The sequence below is a fragment of the Platalea leucorodia genome (assembly GCF_965183815.1).
Source record: "Platalea leucorodia genome assembly, chromosome: 13".
Taxonomy (NCBI): Eukaryota; Metazoa; Chordata; class Aves; order Pelecaniformes; family Threskiornithidae; genus Platalea; species Platalea leucorodia.
The window spans coordinates 1,333,239-1,350,154 of NC_138835.1; the positions used below are offsets into that span (position 1 = coordinate 1,333,239).

At 50.4% G+C, this 16,916-nt stretch overlaps 1 protein-coding gene across 2 annotated transcripts in view; it reads right to left on the reverse strand.

The window, feature by feature from the left end:
- Positions 1 to 5,143: 5,143 nt before the first annotated feature.
- The window catches only part of STK4 (serine/threonine kinase 4), a 48,181-nt gene continuing 36,408 nt past the window's right edge, over positions 5,144 to 16,916 (reverse strand). For both annotated transcript variants that reach the window (XM_082326190.1, XM_082326191.1), the window contains one exon: positions 5,144 to 8,371. In XM_082326190.1, coding sequence (XP_082182316.1) covers positions 8,213 to 8,371 — 159 coding nt within the window. In that variant the 3' untranslated portion in view covers positions 5,144 to 8,212. The remainder of the gene's footprint in view (positions 8,372 to 16,916) is intronic.

Below are 16,916 nucleotides of genomic sequence, written 5' to 3' on the forward strand. Positions count from 1 at the left end.
CTTGAATAAAGGAAGGTTTTTCCCCTTCTCTCCATAAATATTCCAGTAGCAAAATGTATTAAAATGTGAAGATGAAATTACATGTATTAATTGAAAAGCATTATGCAAATAATTAAAAGAGCATGTAAATTAATTTTCTATCTATGCATGGGATGCATACTGTATATTTTATTAAAGACCTAAGTGACCCGCTTCGGAGGCTGGTTTTCTGTTTCGCGTCAGCTCGGCGCGCCCGTGCTCGTGCAGCGCGTCGGCCGAGCTGGGGCCGGGTGAGCGGGTCCAGGCGGAGCAGGAGCGGCCCCCGCGGAGCAGGAGCGGCCCGGCTGCCCCCCGCGCGACCGCGGGTCCCCGGGAGCCAGCTCCGGCACCGCCTCGGCGCGCAGCGGAGCTCCCGCCCCGACACCCCCCGTGTCCCCCCTGCCCCGATGGCGGGTGGCAGCCAGTCCTGCCCGGGCCGCTGGCGTCGTCCTGGCTGGAGCATTTTGGATAACCCATCTCCCAGGAGGCCCAACGAAGCGGGTGTCCCAGGGGTGCAAGGGAATGGCTCGGAGCCGGCGGGCTCTGGGAAGAGCCGCACAGGGAGCCAGGCATCGCAGCTGGGAAGCACGGAGCAAGTTTCAGGGGAGAGGACCGCAATTAACATTAAAAACGCAGGATGATTCCCAAAGCGAAGAGCTGGCCCCATCCAAGCGCGGTTCGTTCCTCCATCCCGTTCGTTACACGCCCACGAAATCCGGGAAGCAGGCGGGGAGGAGCAGAAATGTGCAGGAACGCACACGCTGCGACGGCAGCGCCGAGGGACGCGGGAGCTGAGCTGCCGCCGTGAGCAAACCCGGCGCTGGGAGCCGAGGAGCAGCAGCCGGACGTTATTTCCCCTAATAACTACTCTTGTTTTAAGAAAATAATTCTAACCCCAGGCTTGTGGGCCGTGTTTTGGACTAAAGGTAGAAAAGGTTCCATTTTAAAAGAAAATCTAGTTTAGGTAGCAAGCGTTAATTGCTTAACTTGGTTCAACAATGTTTTAGGCACGCTTTTGCCAGCAGAAGGCTGGAGGACGTGTGTGCGCGTTCGCTCCCGGCTTCCCGGCCGCTCCGCTCGCGGCTGTGGCCGTTAGCGAGGGCAGGGGCTCAGCGCCTGGGGCGCGGAGGGGATACAGCACACCGCAGCGCCGGAGACCCGGGAGGAGCCGGTCCGCTGCACCGACGGCTGCGGCCATCCCCCCTTCATCCCCCCGGACAAGCTCAGGCTAGCTTGTGCAGGCCAGCAGCTCCTCAAATAGACTCATAGAGCCATCGAATCGTTTAGGTTGGAAAAGACCTTTAAGATCATCAAGTCCAACTGTTAACACCACAGCTGTGTTGAAATCCCACCTCCTGGCCCGGAGAACGTCCCCTCCTCGGCTTTAGCGGCCCCAGTCACATCCAGCCTCCGCTGCTTTCCTTGCTGCAGGGGCAGAGCTCAGACCAGCTTCCAGCGCCCAGCCGTCGCTGCCCGTGACGGGGACCGCGGTCATCAGCAGATGAGAGCTATCGCTCCTTAAGCTACGCCGTCACAGGCTGCCTCTGGCCACCGCTGCTTGTGGGCGTAGAGAGGCTCGGTAGCCCCTCGGGAGGTTTAGGAGAGCCCTAAGGACAGCACCCCGCAGCACCCCGCTGCCTAAGGAAACACCTTGGCACTTGCGGGGGGCTTTAAGCCCCCGAGCAGAGGCTGGGCGCACAAGAGCAGCATCCCCAGCCAAGCTGAGCAAGCCCAGCACCGATTTTCTCTCCAGAGAGGAGATACCCCACCAGCGTGTCTTCAAGGGGGGGCTGTTCTTTGGGAGCTGGCTCTCCTGTTTCAGGGTGTGTGGTTTGTGCTCTGATGCTGCTCAGGCTTTATTCGCCTTGATGCCGAAGGCAGCATAAAAGGCTGAGCTCGGTCCCGGTGCTGGAAGCGGCCTCTGAGGCTGTGAAATGAGGCGGGTGTCTCCGGGCTGCGGGAGGGGAGGACGCTGCTGCTCGCCCTGCGTCAAGTGCGTTCCTCCACTGGATGTGATAGCAGGGGAGGATTAAAAATAGACTTTAATCTTTATTCCTTTGAGAGTTTTTCCATTAAAAAAAAAAAAAAAATCCACGCGCTGCTCATCTTTCCAAGGCAAAAGCTCCCCCAACCTGGGGGTTAAGAGCAAGGCAGGACCCTGCCGTGAGCCCCTCTGCGAACAGCGGCGGCCCTCGGAGAGGGGCTGGCGTGTGAGAGCTCCAGGAGCAGCTTTGGGAAAGCCACGGAAGATGCTTTCTTTTTTTAGCCTCCTGCTCTCTGTGGAGAGATGAGGATTCGCATGGCTATGAGTAACCGCACCAGGAAAATCCTCCCACTGCCGCGCAGGCAGATCGAGCGCAGCCCGAGGTCTGCGGAGCAGGGAAGAACCGGGGGCAGGGAGGTGCCCAGCGCCAGGGTGGGTGACCGCAGCCCCCGCTCGCGTCAGCGGGACACTCCTGCGCAGCGACGGGCTGCCAGGCCCGGTCTAACCTACTATTTCTAAGAAAATAGGAAATTCACGTTCTTTTGCTGATCCCTAATCAGTTTTCCTGAGAGCGACTGCGTTTTCCTTGGGTGCAGTGGGTAAATCAATTAAACGCTTTATCAGGTTATTGCTACAAAGGCTGCTCTCCACACTCACAAAATGATGGATGAAAGAGCGACTCCTTTGCCTCCAGGGGATGGTGATTGAGGAGTGACCTGATTATGCCATTTCACGCAGCTGAGAATTAGCTCTGCTCAAAGAGACAGAGCAAACTTCATTACTTTTGTTTCAAACTTCTGTGCCGACTTTCAGATCCGGGATGACCGCGAGCGTGGTCCGTGCACTCGGCTGGTTGTTGGGGCACCGGGAGATTTCGCAGGGCTTCATCTGCAGGAGGGAAGGCCGCTCGCTGGCAGCGTTCCCGGGATCTGTCCCGCTTGCAGGCCCCTACAGCCCTCCCGCTCTCAGTGCAGGGCGGCGAAAAGCAGAGCTCGCTGCTGGGGGATGTACACGTTAAATCAGCGTTGCTCACTCCTGTATTTGCTGAACTCTGTACGGAGACCAGCGAGTGCTGTAATGCGCTTCTTTTTTTTACAAAATTACGCTAAAACTTTCTCCTTGTGGTGAGAAAGCCCCAAGGTCTGCAGATAACTCATGGGTTCGCTTTAGCCTTTATCTGAACCACAGCTATTCGCTTAGTTGTAGGAAACACATAAACTCAAGGCTTTCGTTCTAACCGTTCGAGATAGCTAATGAACAGCCTTGGAGGCGTGGAATTAAGTTAAGCAAATACGCCTAGACAGGGCACGTACTTCCAGGCACTAAAAAACGGGGGGCAGGCGTGCAGGGAAGCACAGCGCCAGCGAGGGTGCTCACGGCGAGCCTGGCGGAAGCAGCCGAGGGGGAAAAGCGCCCTGCGCCTCTGCTCATCCCCTCCATGGCCAACGAGCGAGGGCCCGTGGCCAACGAGCGAGGGCCCGGGGGGCTCTCGGGGCCGTGGCGAGGCCGCCGCGGCTCAGGCGGGTCTGCAAGAGGGGGCTCCGCTGCCGCGACCACCCTGGAGGGGATTCAGGACTCCGGGCCCCTCCGCCTCCAGCGCCGTGGTGGTTTGAATAGCCACAGCCTGGAGGGGAGCGGAACAGACCGTGCTTTCCAGATGGAACTGAATTGTTTTAAAGTTTTTAAACAAGCTGGCTGTCTTCCTGGACTCTTAAATTAAAGGGCAATTAAGTCACTTGCAGTCTGGAAAGAGCTGATGGGTGTTTCCTGGTTTGACTCTTTAAAATTCTGCCAGAGTGATTAATGCAATGAAAAATTGTCAACTCTCAAGTCGGGGCTGTCAGCCAAGACTCGACGCGTTCATCTGAAGCACATGCTCGGTCTTTTGGCCCGCGGACCTGAGGAAAGGGGACAAACGGAGGGCGTAGGAAAGAGTGGCCGGGCAGAAGGGACACTGGCACAGCAACACCGGGACCTCGGCGCCGATGATAATTGTGTCAGGAGGAGAAAAACCGCTGGTGCTATGGGCTTCGTGGGAAGCTGACTTTTCCCCCGTGGGGGAGAAGAACCTGGGCAAACGTCGGCCCCAGCTCACAGCTACTTGTCAGCGTTGGTTTTGTTAGTTATAAGCGATTCATGTTTGTGCAGCAGGCGCGCTGCTCCCGGCACGAAGGGAGCGCCCGCGAAGCCCCCCCGGCACCGCTGCGGTGCCGCTGCCGCGCCGGGAGCGCGACCCCCCCTTCGCGCCGGGGCTCCCCGGCATCCCGGCACCGAGAACATGCAGGAGCTCCCGGCTTCCCCAGTTACTAGAGATGCCAGCGGTCTCCCTCCCTTTGATTTCCACGCTCCTTCCCAGCGTTTAAAAGCTCAGATCTATTTTGTTTCTTCCGGGATTGCTAACCAAAGCCGACTCCTGAATGAATTCTGTCTCTGCTTCGGTTAGTCATCCCCTCAGGACGGATTTAGTAACTGCTCAGGGAAACCACGTAGAAGCCAACAGTTCACCGTTGGAAGGCAGCACCCACTCACTGTCAGCTTCAGCTTTTTCCGAGCTAGAAAGCTGAAAGTGCAGCAAATCAGGCAGAATGGGGCAAGCCAGCCTCGAGCCTCCCCTGCTGTGGGGCAAGGTGGGTAATTGAGAGGTACCTAGCCCCAGCCTGGCTGCAGGCTCCGGAAAGGTGCTGCGGCGTGAATGACAGAGCAGGGGTAGCAAGTACCGACAGCAGCGCTCGCCCTCCCCGTCTGCCGGAGCAGCCCTTGGGCAACGGAAGGTCCTGGGCGCCGGCAGCGCCGGGAAGGGCCGCCGCCGCCCCGGGCGCGCGGGGAAACCGCCTGAACTTCCAGCGCCCGGCCTGCCCTGCCACGGAGCCGGCGGCACGCGGACCTGCCCCGAGCTGAAGCAAATCTCTCCTCGAGGTGCAGAATTAGTAACCGTCGAAGGCTGAAGAACTGCCTGTTCAAAAACGTACTTCTGACACGTTTACTGCTTGCGTTTATTAAAGCTTCTACGCTCCTCCAGAACTTTGCGTAACGCCGGCTGCCTAGAGGCGCGCCATGTTAAACCTTGTCCCGTAAGCAATGATACACCAGAGCATCTTAATGCACAAATAGGAGTCACGACCCGGACGCTTTCAGGTAAGGACAGTTTATTTGCCCCTTTGAACAAATAAGGCAAGATCCTTGAGAAAGATCAACCAAAATCTCCTGTATCAAACTCAGAGGAATGCAATAAAAGTTACTATTTCATACATATACAAACCAATGACCCAACACTATTATATACAGCCAGATCTTAGAAAACAGCATTTCAAGTCAGCACTTTATGCCAGTGTTGCTAGTTTCTTTGTTACAAAAAAGTTAAAGCTACAAACTTCACATTTTTAAGTCTCGCATGACTGACATCATCAGGATCTCTGGGTTTTAGAAGCAAAGATAACGGTTTGTCCAGAACGCTTTCAGCAATGCAGAGGGGCCCGCGGAGCACACGAACGCAGCTCCGCAACTAAGCAAGCTTTTTGCTTAAAAACCCTGTCGGAACAGCTTTCCCGTACGGGACGAGCCTCGGCCTCAGCCCGGAGGACTCGGAAGCGAGCGGGTACCGTGCTCCCAGACGCTCCACAAAGGGACCAAAAAGGGAATGATTTTCTCTAACAGATTGAAAAATCAGTGAAGGAAAAACTAATTCCTCTGCATTAGAGCTCCAAGTGCAAGAAACGTCCTCAAGTCTCAGCCACTGCAAGCATTTAAGAAAGGTTCAAAGACAGTTATGCCGTTGGCCCAGTTTTACTTATTTTGGTTCATTTGCTGTATTTTAAGACAATCACATCAGCAAAGCAGAGTCTTTCCAGAGTGCTTACATTCAGTTACAGCAGTCACAGGTTGCATATTCCATAAACAGACACCACCCTGTGGTGTTTCACCTAAAACTCGGGTTCTCTAATGCCCTCCGATCACTAGAAAGTTACCTGCACAGCGCGGAGGTACGACAACCCCCAGCCGAATCCGCCCGACCCACGCCACGCGCGGGCAGCGCGCCGCTCTCCGCGTCACCCGTCCCCGCGTCCGTCGCGCCCCAGGAGCTGGGCCAGGGCCACCCAAGCGACCAATGCAAGATCCAACGCTCGAGCAGAGACCTCCCTCCTGAGTCGCGGGAGTTTCTTTGATGCCGAGGACGCTCACGATTATCGCTCACAATAAACACGTTCGGGGCAAAACGTATTGCACGGATTTCAGAGGAGCACCGTACGAGCCCTGACGTTCACACAGCACTTCGCTAGACCTCATTAGCCAGTCCAGACTAAGGGATTTTAGTCCGTCAACAACAACAAAACTTTTAATTACTTGGTTTTCCTAAGTCAAAACTTTCCCAATACTTGAGGCTATCAAGTAGCTGGTTATCCGCGGGCGTGCTCTGACCCCAGCACCCTAGATACACCGCTTACCCCCTTCTCCCCGCGGGACGGCTGGTTTGCCGATCTCTGGAGCGGCCGTGTTCGCGCTGCGTATCAAACCGAGACAAACCGACGCGACCAGCTCTGCAGAGGGGGTAAAAATGGCTTGGTTCCTTTCGCAGCAATGGAGTATACCTGTCAGCAGGAGCCAAGAGTCTGCCCCGAGCGGAAAAAAAAGAGCCTGCGGAGGCGTGAAATGAACACTCACCTCTCCAGCAGCATTTGATTCAGGAGACGCTGCTATTTAGTTTAATTATCTGGGTGATGTACCTATTTCAGAAGAACGACATGGAAACTGTTCCCTCTATCAGAGCAAAATAAAAATAAATCGGTAGAAATACTTGCTCTGTCCCAGTATTTCATCACGTGCCAGACCCATCTAAAGCTACGCGACCCTGCTGTTCCAGCCCCCGGGGCAGAGGCATCCCAGGTCTCTGCCCCGCAGCCAGGCCGACCTCTTTGCTGCCTCCGTTCTCTCCCCGCCACTGGTGTGAGTTCATTGCACCGTCCTCGCAGCGATTGTACACGCCGGGGGATTCTCCTTGGTTGAGCTATACTGGGCAGGAACGCCAGGGACATTTAAGGAAAGAACACAAGAGCATCCAGAGGAACTGGAAGAGAAGAGGCTGGATCTCTTCCACAGGACATCAGTCCCTGGCCTCTCATCCCGATCAGCTCCGCCTCTGCTCCACCACCATAAACGCACATCTTTGTTAATTCAACAAAGTCTCCACTTTCAGTTCAACGTTTCTGATGTGCTAAACCTTGCAGAAATGTGAAGGATTGTGAAATTAAGTTTTTATTCAAGCATCTAAAAAGGTAAATTTGAAATAAAGCCTATAAAATATTTCACAAACTGTGGAGATTTTGGAGTCCTCTCTGACACAGCGAAGTACCTAATTCCTGAGAGAGGTTCCCACACCTTCCACCCATTCGAATACTGGTTCCTCTTCCCGTACTCCACCGTCAGCAGGGTCTCCCTGAAGGACATTTCCAGACAGACAGACGGAGGGGAATCACATCACCGGCTGCCTTTTGGTTTTAAGTCGGTGTGGATTTTAAATTACAGAACGGAATTTCTGACGGAGGCACAACATGCTTTATCTACTCGCATTCATTCATAAAGTACACAAAAAGAGGACAAAACTGAGGTCTTGAAGAAACCATGCTTGCTTAAAGCACACAGTGTAAGGCATGGGGCTTATTACAGGCTTTTAAAAAAATGAGATTTAAGTTTCTTTCAAAAGGCTGGAACAGTTTGTACGCGTTCCCACCTGCTCTCTTCAGTGACCTAAAACTTATCAGTACCTTAACAGCGGAAAGATACAGTTAACAGCTTGAAATTGAGTCTGTGCATTCACAAAGAAAAACAAAAACCACAAAAGATGCAGCTGTTAAATACCCAAATCCATATTAACTTAAACCAAAATGGACTACTGAAAATTCAGCTGAAAAGAGAGTGAGCCAACTTTCATTAGCCTATTTCTATCCGTTCCTCCGATTTAAAAACAATCCCCCTAAAAACAGTAACAAAACTCCTTCGGAATAATGGTTTAAATATACGTCTAACATTAAAACATACCATCAGGATTTTCCGCTTAATGGCATTCCTGAGTTCACAAAGGTGCTATGGAAAAATAAATGAGCAGAAGTATTGCCCTCTATTTTGCTAGCGTATTTCAATAGGAATGGATCTGTTTAGTAGTCATAAAAGCGAGGAGCTGATTGTTTGAGGATGGAAGACGATTCCACCGGTGGCTCAGAAGTTCTGCTGCCGCCGCTTCTTGGCTTCGATGGCGTCGAGGATCGGCTGCCGCTTCGACTGGTACTTCTGGCGGATTTCTTCGATCTCCTGCTCCATCATGGGGTCCAGGGCCGAGAGCCTCCTCTGAAGTTCATCGACGCTCCAGGTCTTTAGCTAGCAGGGAGACACAAGAACAACAGACATCGGCATCAGTACGGCCACCATCCACACATCGACAAGGACGCTGCGCCCGTCTGACGGCCACAACGCGTCGTCCAGAAGGAGAAGGTGGAAGAGCTCTGCTCCAGGCCGCCGGGCCCCTCTCGCAGCGAGGCTGGCACGAGCCTCAGGACACGGGGCTGCTTTTGCTCGTTTTACAGATACGTTACATGCTCTGTTTAGTGACAGCGTGAGTGCGTAAAATAACCAGGGAAATGTCTCCCCCATTGAGCTGTTTTTCTAACGCTTCATTTTGCAGGCTTAGAACAGAAATACTGTATTGAGATGGAATAGAAGCGAAGTCGTCTCCTTCCCTTGCAACTAAACTTCCTTCTGCTAAGTGGCAAAGGGAGACAGAAGGGAACAGGAAGAAAAAAACATCGACAAAAGTTGCATTTGGAAAAAAAAAACCAAAAGCATTTATGTACGACCAGGCTGAACCTCAATCCTGGTGAGGAATCCAAACTCCTCTAAGTCAGAAATCCCAGAACACGCGCAGCAGGTCGCTTTGGGTCAGCCTCATACTGATATAATATGCAAGTACAATTTGTATTTTACTGTACACGTGAAGATGTCAGGCTAGTCTGGACAAGCTGAATTCACCGAATTCCCTGTCTGCCTGCCCTTTGCTTAATTGGTTCTCCTGTGCATGCCAACTGCTGGGAGCCGGCACAGAAAAGTTTTATTCTGCCATTAGAGATGCCAAGCGTGGCCTGGGACAGTTTAGATTGACCCTAGCTACACCCTTTACATTATTATAATATTATAACCCGTGGAACAGACAGGATTTTAGGATTACGGTAAAAAATACGGACACTGGAAATGCTTCAGGCGTTCCCCTACGCACCAGTCCTTTCCCGTCCAAGACCAAGCGGCCCCAGAAGCACGCAGGAGACGCCGGTGACAGCCACCGCAGCCCTGCTTTCAGCGACCGCCTGCTCTGGAAACTGAGAACAGGCAAAATAATTTGGGTTTGGGTTTTTTTGAGAACAAAGCAGCATCAGTTTTTAGCCTTTCAACAAACGTCGTAATCGAGTGACTTATCTTCAGTTAAATGCCAGTGACGCTGCTGTCCCGGTTCGGCCGTTCGTTAGTCAGCCATCATGGTTATTCTTCAAGCCATTTCTGAACCAAAGCACAGAGTGAAACACCGCCTATTACAAGGCAACAACTAAATTACTGGCTGTTGAATGGCAGTTGTAGTTTGCATCAGTCCTTAAAACGTACGTAAATACTAAAAGACGGAAATCCTGATCCTTCTTCCTGAGGTGGAGGAGACACCGGTCCCCAGACCACAAAGCCATCTGCGAGCCGATTTCTCACAAGGTCTTTTGAAATTCTTTAGCGCATTCCGCTAAATAAGGTATTTCCTAGTTGCAGTTACAGGATCACAAATCCACTTTAATAATCTAGGCACAAGCGAAGCAAAACCTTTCTAGCAAAGGTATACAGTCTTTCGGCCTCTCCAATCGGCCAACTGTTCATTAGAAAGACAAAGCACTTCCTCCACAAAGATATACATTATTTATCCACATTAATGCAACTTCACCAGACAGCGGTTTAAGTTGATGCATGGCACCAGTTGCCTTTTCACACTAATTTATTATGGAGCAGGTAATTATTCAGCATTCCCCTTCCTCACAGACCAGGGAATTGAACAGTCCAATAAAAATGCAGAAAAAGAGGAAAACATTAATTCAAATACTGAACAAATAGAGTAAGCAGCTATATTGGATCAAACGGCTGCCAGCTCTCAGAGTACCCAGTGCTAGAATACTAAAAGAGGGGTTTGGAAGGGATCTAAACCACCTTGCTCACGGCTGAAGCCAACTCTTAGGTGTCCGACATCGTCCCGAGGCTGCCGCCCTCCACGGACACCTTTGGAGCACCCTCCGGAGTCCTGCCAAAGCGCCGTCCCTGCTCGCAGCCAGAGGCAGATCCTCGGAGTCGGCGGACCAGAGGGCAGGGCAGATTTACAGCCATGGCCTCTCCAGACCCCAAGAACGTGGCAGCAAGAAGAAAAAGCTGCCCTGGGAATGCTCTTGCACATGACCTGGCGTCACGGGAGACGCTCCGCGGATACCGGCACACAAAGCCTTTCTGCTCGCTGTCAGCCACTGCTTGCCGAGGGATGCAGTTTGACAGTTCCTGGGACTGTGCGTTTGTCAGGACAGATGGCTAGCAGGATGGAAGATGCTCAGAGCACAGCTAAGTCTGGAGTGGGCACAAGCCCACGGACAGATATTAATATGAACAAATCGGGAAGTGGGTTACCTGCGCGATGCCGAACAAAGCAGCTACTCAGGGGACGGAGCACGGGTTAAACAGAACGGGGATGGTGGGAGAAGGGAGAGAGGCAAGGCGACGCAGCGCAAAAATCGAAGAGCACAGAAACACATCCTGTGCCTAACGCTGTGTGTTGATGAGGACGAACTAATTACAGAGTTTTGATCTGAAATAATGTCAGCGTGACTGCAAATGCCATGCTATTCCTAAAAGAGGCAGACAAGCCAAAGGGCAACACTGGTAAAAGGTCCAGAACGTGACTGTTCGCTGCGGATGAGACGAGGAGAGACCGACAGGAGCGCAATCGCTGATGAACGAGAGCCGAGCGCCCACGCAGCGGCAGAGGACGCCTAGCCCTCTGCTCCCGCCGTGCTTCGGGCCCGCCGTAGCACGAGCCCCGTGTCAGCTTCTCCTTCCACTTGCACGTGCAACTTTAAAAGGGGGAAAAAAAAAAAAGAGAGAACTGCTTAAAACGTAACGGCCTCCATTTCACTTTGCTGCGTGGCGTTGCACTGTAAGCCCAGGCCACAGACAGACTTTCTCCCAGAAATGAAGTTTTTAAACGCTAGCATATCTGCCTCTGCAGTGGCAGACTCCTGGGACGCTGACATTATTCTCTTAGAGAAACGCCAGCAGCAAAATAAGAAAAGAAGGACAAGGACAGAGCATCTCATGACAGATGGTTACTCAGGGTAAAGTCTCAGCACTGAACAGCCACAATTAGAGCTGGTTTTAGCCACGGGCTCAGTCCCGTCCCTCTCCTCACTTCTCAGCAATTCTCCTGCTGTAAGAAGTCTAAGTGTCTTTGTAAAAGCTATCTATTTTTGTCGACAGTGATCAAATAGCTAAGCCAAACTTTTAAGGGAAGGAATCTCATTTCAGATATAAAGCCTGATATAAAATACTTGTTCTAAGGTTGGTCAAACACATCTATCAACAGGGAGAGGCGGCAGCAGCGCAGCAAAACCGTTCAAGCAAGGTTGTACGTGCAGAAAGCTAATTTTTAAGCGTTTGATTAACCGTTGTGTTTTTACTCAAGGTTTTGAGAATGATCTTAGCTCCGTAAAAACACCCAACTGAAGACAAACGTCAGAGGCGCACGTCTTCACCTGAAAGCCTCTCGCCCACGGCCGCGGGTGCTGCTTGCTGTTCCTCAGGCTGCCGACACCGTGACAGCAACATCTTGTTTTACTGCGCTGATGATTCCGACTATATAATTCAGAAGGACATATATAATTACGGCCTTCCGAAGGACATAACCTACGGCCCTTCCATGCATACGCAGTAACGATGGACAAACAAGGGACAGATCATTTGATATACAATTTATTCCTCAAGGAGAAGATTTGTAAGCTCTTCGTGATACCCCTTTGCCAGCATTTCAGACAGACTTGTGTGTAACTGCTCCGCTGAACAAGGTTCACCTCAGCAAACTGAGTTGCCATCCTTTCAACTCAGCATTTTAAAAATAGGGGGGAAAAAAAAATACCGCTTGCATTTGTTAGTCAGGTAAAGTGTCACTGCAACATGATATTCCACTGAATGTAAATGAAGCGAAGCAGCAAAAGGAGAATAAATAAAGGCTTTCTGCAGACACGTTAGACATAGCCACAGGTTCGATATTCAAGGGCACCACGGTCTGAAATGTATACCTATGCAGTTCTGTCCTGGGCAAGAGGCGGTCTAAAAACCTGCCACGGTATTTTTAAGCAGACCATGCCCGATTTGTATTTCACCCAAGGTCTACTGTAAAACACAAAGCTACAGAATTAGCTCAGCCCCTTCCCTGCCCCAAGAGAGCCAAAAACCCAAACAGTGAAAACTTTCTGAATTAGAAGCTGACGCAGACGATGTGTCGCAGTTCTGTTGGTATCCGCAGTCCGTACGCCGCAGAGCGCCCGTGCCTGGTTGTCCCACAGCAGGGTCCGTAGCTTGACCGGTTTGGGACCTAGCACACTCCTCTGGTCCCTCAAGGGCCCTTCAGCGGCACAAGGCCTGACTCGGACGGGTCTGCGCTAATGACGTAAATATGACGTCATCCAGCAACCCCCGAGTCACTTCAGCTATCACTCTTATTTGCTCATCCACCAAAAACACTGCCAGCAAAACCCTCTTGCTGCGCGAATCACGAGCATCAAACAGAAAGGAGCTGTTTCCCAGCAGCTTTCTCGCCTTTCTCCCCCAGCGAAGCGTTTCGGCAGGGCACGAGCTCACCGCCTGCACAGGACGCACAAAGTATTACCTTGGGGTAAGTGAAAAGCACCTTCCTCCTTCCAAACGCGGAGAGGGACCCTGACTTCTGGAACAAAATCGGCACGTATACGCCGCTGGTGAGGTGGGGTTATTCTCCTCACAGCGAAAGCATCGAGCAGTTTTGCAGAAGGAGGGTATTTTCAAGTCTTGATACTACAGCAAATCCTACAAATAAAACGAGGAAGTTGTTCTCTCCTGCCCTAGCCCTCTACCATAATTTCTGTGAGTTTGAACACTTGTCTTCCACATGCTCACACAGAGTATTTATTTTCTGAATATCCTCCCACCTTCCCCACCGACAGCCTGTGGCTTTTTAGAAAGGCAACCCCCGGCTGCAGCAATCGGTCTGCCTTTCACCCAAATACTCCAGGTGGCATTCACTGCTCAACATAACTTGATGTCAAACTTTTAAGTTTTAAATAGCCTTTAGAAAAACTGGCTTTAGCAATTAGCACTTCATAAGGGGCAGTGGGAGTTTGAAGACTAAAATACAGAAGTAATAAAATCGCAGCTTCCCACGCTACACAGGGAAATAAATTCTTGGTGGAAAAGATAGGAGCTAGATGGGAACTAAAGAAAAAAACCAAATTAATTGTCTATTTAGCACAGCTTTTATTGTTATATCTTCCTTTTCTGCCTAGTTTTACGCTGCAATCTAACAGTTCTTGACTGCATGCCCGGTGATCAAAGCCCCCCAAAGAAACCCAGGACATCTCGAATCACATTCGTAGGAGCACAACTCTTCATTTACTTGAGTGTATTTAGGCAGACAAAATCTAAACACGGCTTGAGAAGGGTTTTTATCCAAACCAAGTTACCCAAGCTACACTAAACATTAAATGCCAAATAGGAATTTGCTGCTAGAGAGAATGAAAAATATTACCACTGTAACACAGCAGCAACAGGCTGCTTTGGAAAAACCAAAGCAAACCACCCAACTGGGGCTACGGCGGTACGATGGAAGCACGTCAGAGCCCCTCGCAGGAGGCTCCCGATTGCCACCCTCGACATCAGAAGTGGCTACGTACCAGAGAGAAGTAGAAAAGACTTCCTACAAATAGGAACATGAAGCGTTCAGATGGCCTTTGGGAAGGGAGGCTCTTCACAGAAGAGACTAATTAAACTCTTGCTTCACTTGACCTTGGCTATCAGCAACGCTACCAAGATGCTTCCCTTCCGACAAAGCCGCGGGCACACTTGCACTCCTCCAGGATCCTGCGGAACAGTTTGACGCACCTCAACTTCTGAACTTTTCTTCTATCACCTCCTCAAGCAGGGGTTTATTTTTGGGAGGCGATCACCCATTGGATGCCACTTGCTGCAACTATTTGTAGCAACCACCTCGGAGTGTAATTCAGCCCGCAGCGTGCGCGAGTGCATGGGTGCTACAGGAGTCCGTGAGCTAGGGAGAGGTGTCAGATCTTAAGGATTCATGAATGTGAGCTCTGACAAGTGTAAGAACTGAGATTATTCTGGAATTAGCCTTCTGTAACTTGAAAGACTGGTTAAACACGGTATCAATTAAATGCTTGTATCAAATATACTCTGAGGGAACAGATTACTCAATGGTACTATGCACTTTTTTTAAACCAGCAAAAAAAGCATTCAGTTTCTCTGGCCAAAATTAAACGAAGAGGGTGATTTCTCATGCTAAGCAGTGCTCCAGACTTTAGGTCTTGAAAATGGTGAGATAAATTGGTGTTGGAATAGCATGCCATTTTTTTCCTTAGCATTTTTCCTGAAATGCTGGCTCAATACCATTTGGCATACTTTCAATCACTCATCTAAAAATTAAGTGCCTTGTTCTCATTTGTGTTTCTAGCATAAGGAGGCCTCAAGGTAATGTATGAGCTGGCATTAACTATTTATTCACTGCAAGTTGTCCAACGCAAGGGACACAAGAATCTGAGAACCTACGGGTACTTACCGCCCACGTTTCATCGTGATTGCCAGGGCCCTACAACTTCACAAATCTGTCAGGCAGCTGGGCTACAGAGGGGCTACAGTAAATCAGAACAACCCCAGTGCCTACACAAACATTAATTATCTCGATTTCCCCCCCTTTTAGCATTAGCATGTCAATGAAGTTTCTCACTGTTATGAAAGCAGTGGATGAAGTGCACTCGCTGTGGGATTTCATGCAAGATTAAAATACAGATATGAATCTTTCAAAGGATTTGAAAAATAAGTCTCAGCAGCACAAGCTTCTGCTTTTAATGCATCTTAATTATTTAGGCAATGTGCTAGCAAAACACATCATGGGCTGCAGCATCCAGCACAAGTCAAAACAGCACTGCGGCTAGGACTCCCCAAAGAAAGCGCCCAGGACCCGTGATCAGTGCACATCTGCAGACAGATGTTTCAGGCCCCCTCATCTGGACAGCAGACGACTTCCCACAAAGCAATAACGCTCCGCTTTCAACTAGATCATCGCCTGCTCTCGAGGCCCAGTTGGCCTACGTCAGTGCAAGTCAAGCAGCTGAAAGAGTTAAACGAGCACAGCCACACCATCGCTTTTTGTGGAGGAAAGACGGACGCTAACGCACGCCCGGCATTCGATCCCTAGCCAAACTGGAAAAAAGCATTGCGATAGAGAGTTATATCAGGGGAGACCCAGGCGACGTGTTTGGGCTAGCTCTACCTTACTTTCACAAACGTGGAGTTTTATGGCTACTGAAAGTGAAATGTCCTACTGCTACAATGCCAGTAAGGATCCTAGTTATTTTTCTATGTAGCTCTGCTTATTTGATGAAAATAAAGGTGGATGATACCAGGCCATTGTATCTGCACTACTCCTACAGAATTACTGGAAGGCAACGTCTGCCGTTCTCCCTCCTGCCCTGCTCCCCGCCAGACCACGCTGTGAAGATCATGCCTAAACTGGAAACGTCCCTCTGTCCTGCACCTGCAGGAGGGACGACTGCCAAGACCTCTCTTTTCAGCGCAGCGGCTTTTGCTAGCAGCTTAGCAAGGCTCCTCTCCGGCTGCCCCCGGATCGCGGCCTGACGGGCGTCCGGGGAAGCTGCCCCTCCGTTCGAGGCGCTGCCGCTCACGGCATCGGTACCACTTCGCCGACGGAGTCAAGAAAATTCCCAATACAGAAGCCAGTTTCGGAGGATTACAGCAAACGTACAGCTCTGCCTGACATAACTACGCAGCGATTATGCAGAGCGGTTACCCGCAGAGCGAAGACGACTGCACAACTGCGGGAACGCCGCAGCCTGCATCAATAACTCTGGCAACCCTGAGCTGCTCTTAGCCAAGAACTGCACTTTATCAGTCCTTACTGTAATCCCTAAAAGGCTCGAGAAGTTTTGGTGTTACAGCCAGCACAACCCTATAACCTCTGCATACTGCTGTTACCCTGGGCGATGGACAGAAATTATATTAAGGAAGAAAACCCATCCAAAGCTCTACTCAATGATACGAATGGTCATAAAAAAGAGTCTTTTTTAAAAAGACCAATGCATTTTAATCTTCTGAGGTCCAAGATTAAATTCCCTTTTTTAGCCTTAGTATCCATTATGAGTATGAATAACCTTACTCACTTCCCAAACCATCCCAAGTCCCATACACACTTAATCTAAACAAAGGAAACGACAAATCGCGGCCGTGTTATTCTGCAGCACTGAACTTCAAGAAGACCAAACCTTAAAATTCTTCAGGGACGTAGAAAGCGGCTGACTAATCCTGTAACCACAAAGACAAGTTATCTCACTGGGTTTTGGTTTTTTTTTTTTTTCAGTAACTGAATTAGAAACCAAGCTAAAAGGTCAACCTGTCTGGACATGCAAGAAAAAAAAAAAAAGAGCAAACAGGGAGCATCATTTGCTTATAAAAAACACTTGCTAGCCAGAGATTTGATTAAGGAAAAACACAGCAGAGGGTTTTTTTTCTTCCCTTCTCTAAGTGATTATGCTTTAATTTTCTTAAGTAAGAGTACCAAAATACCTCCGGACAT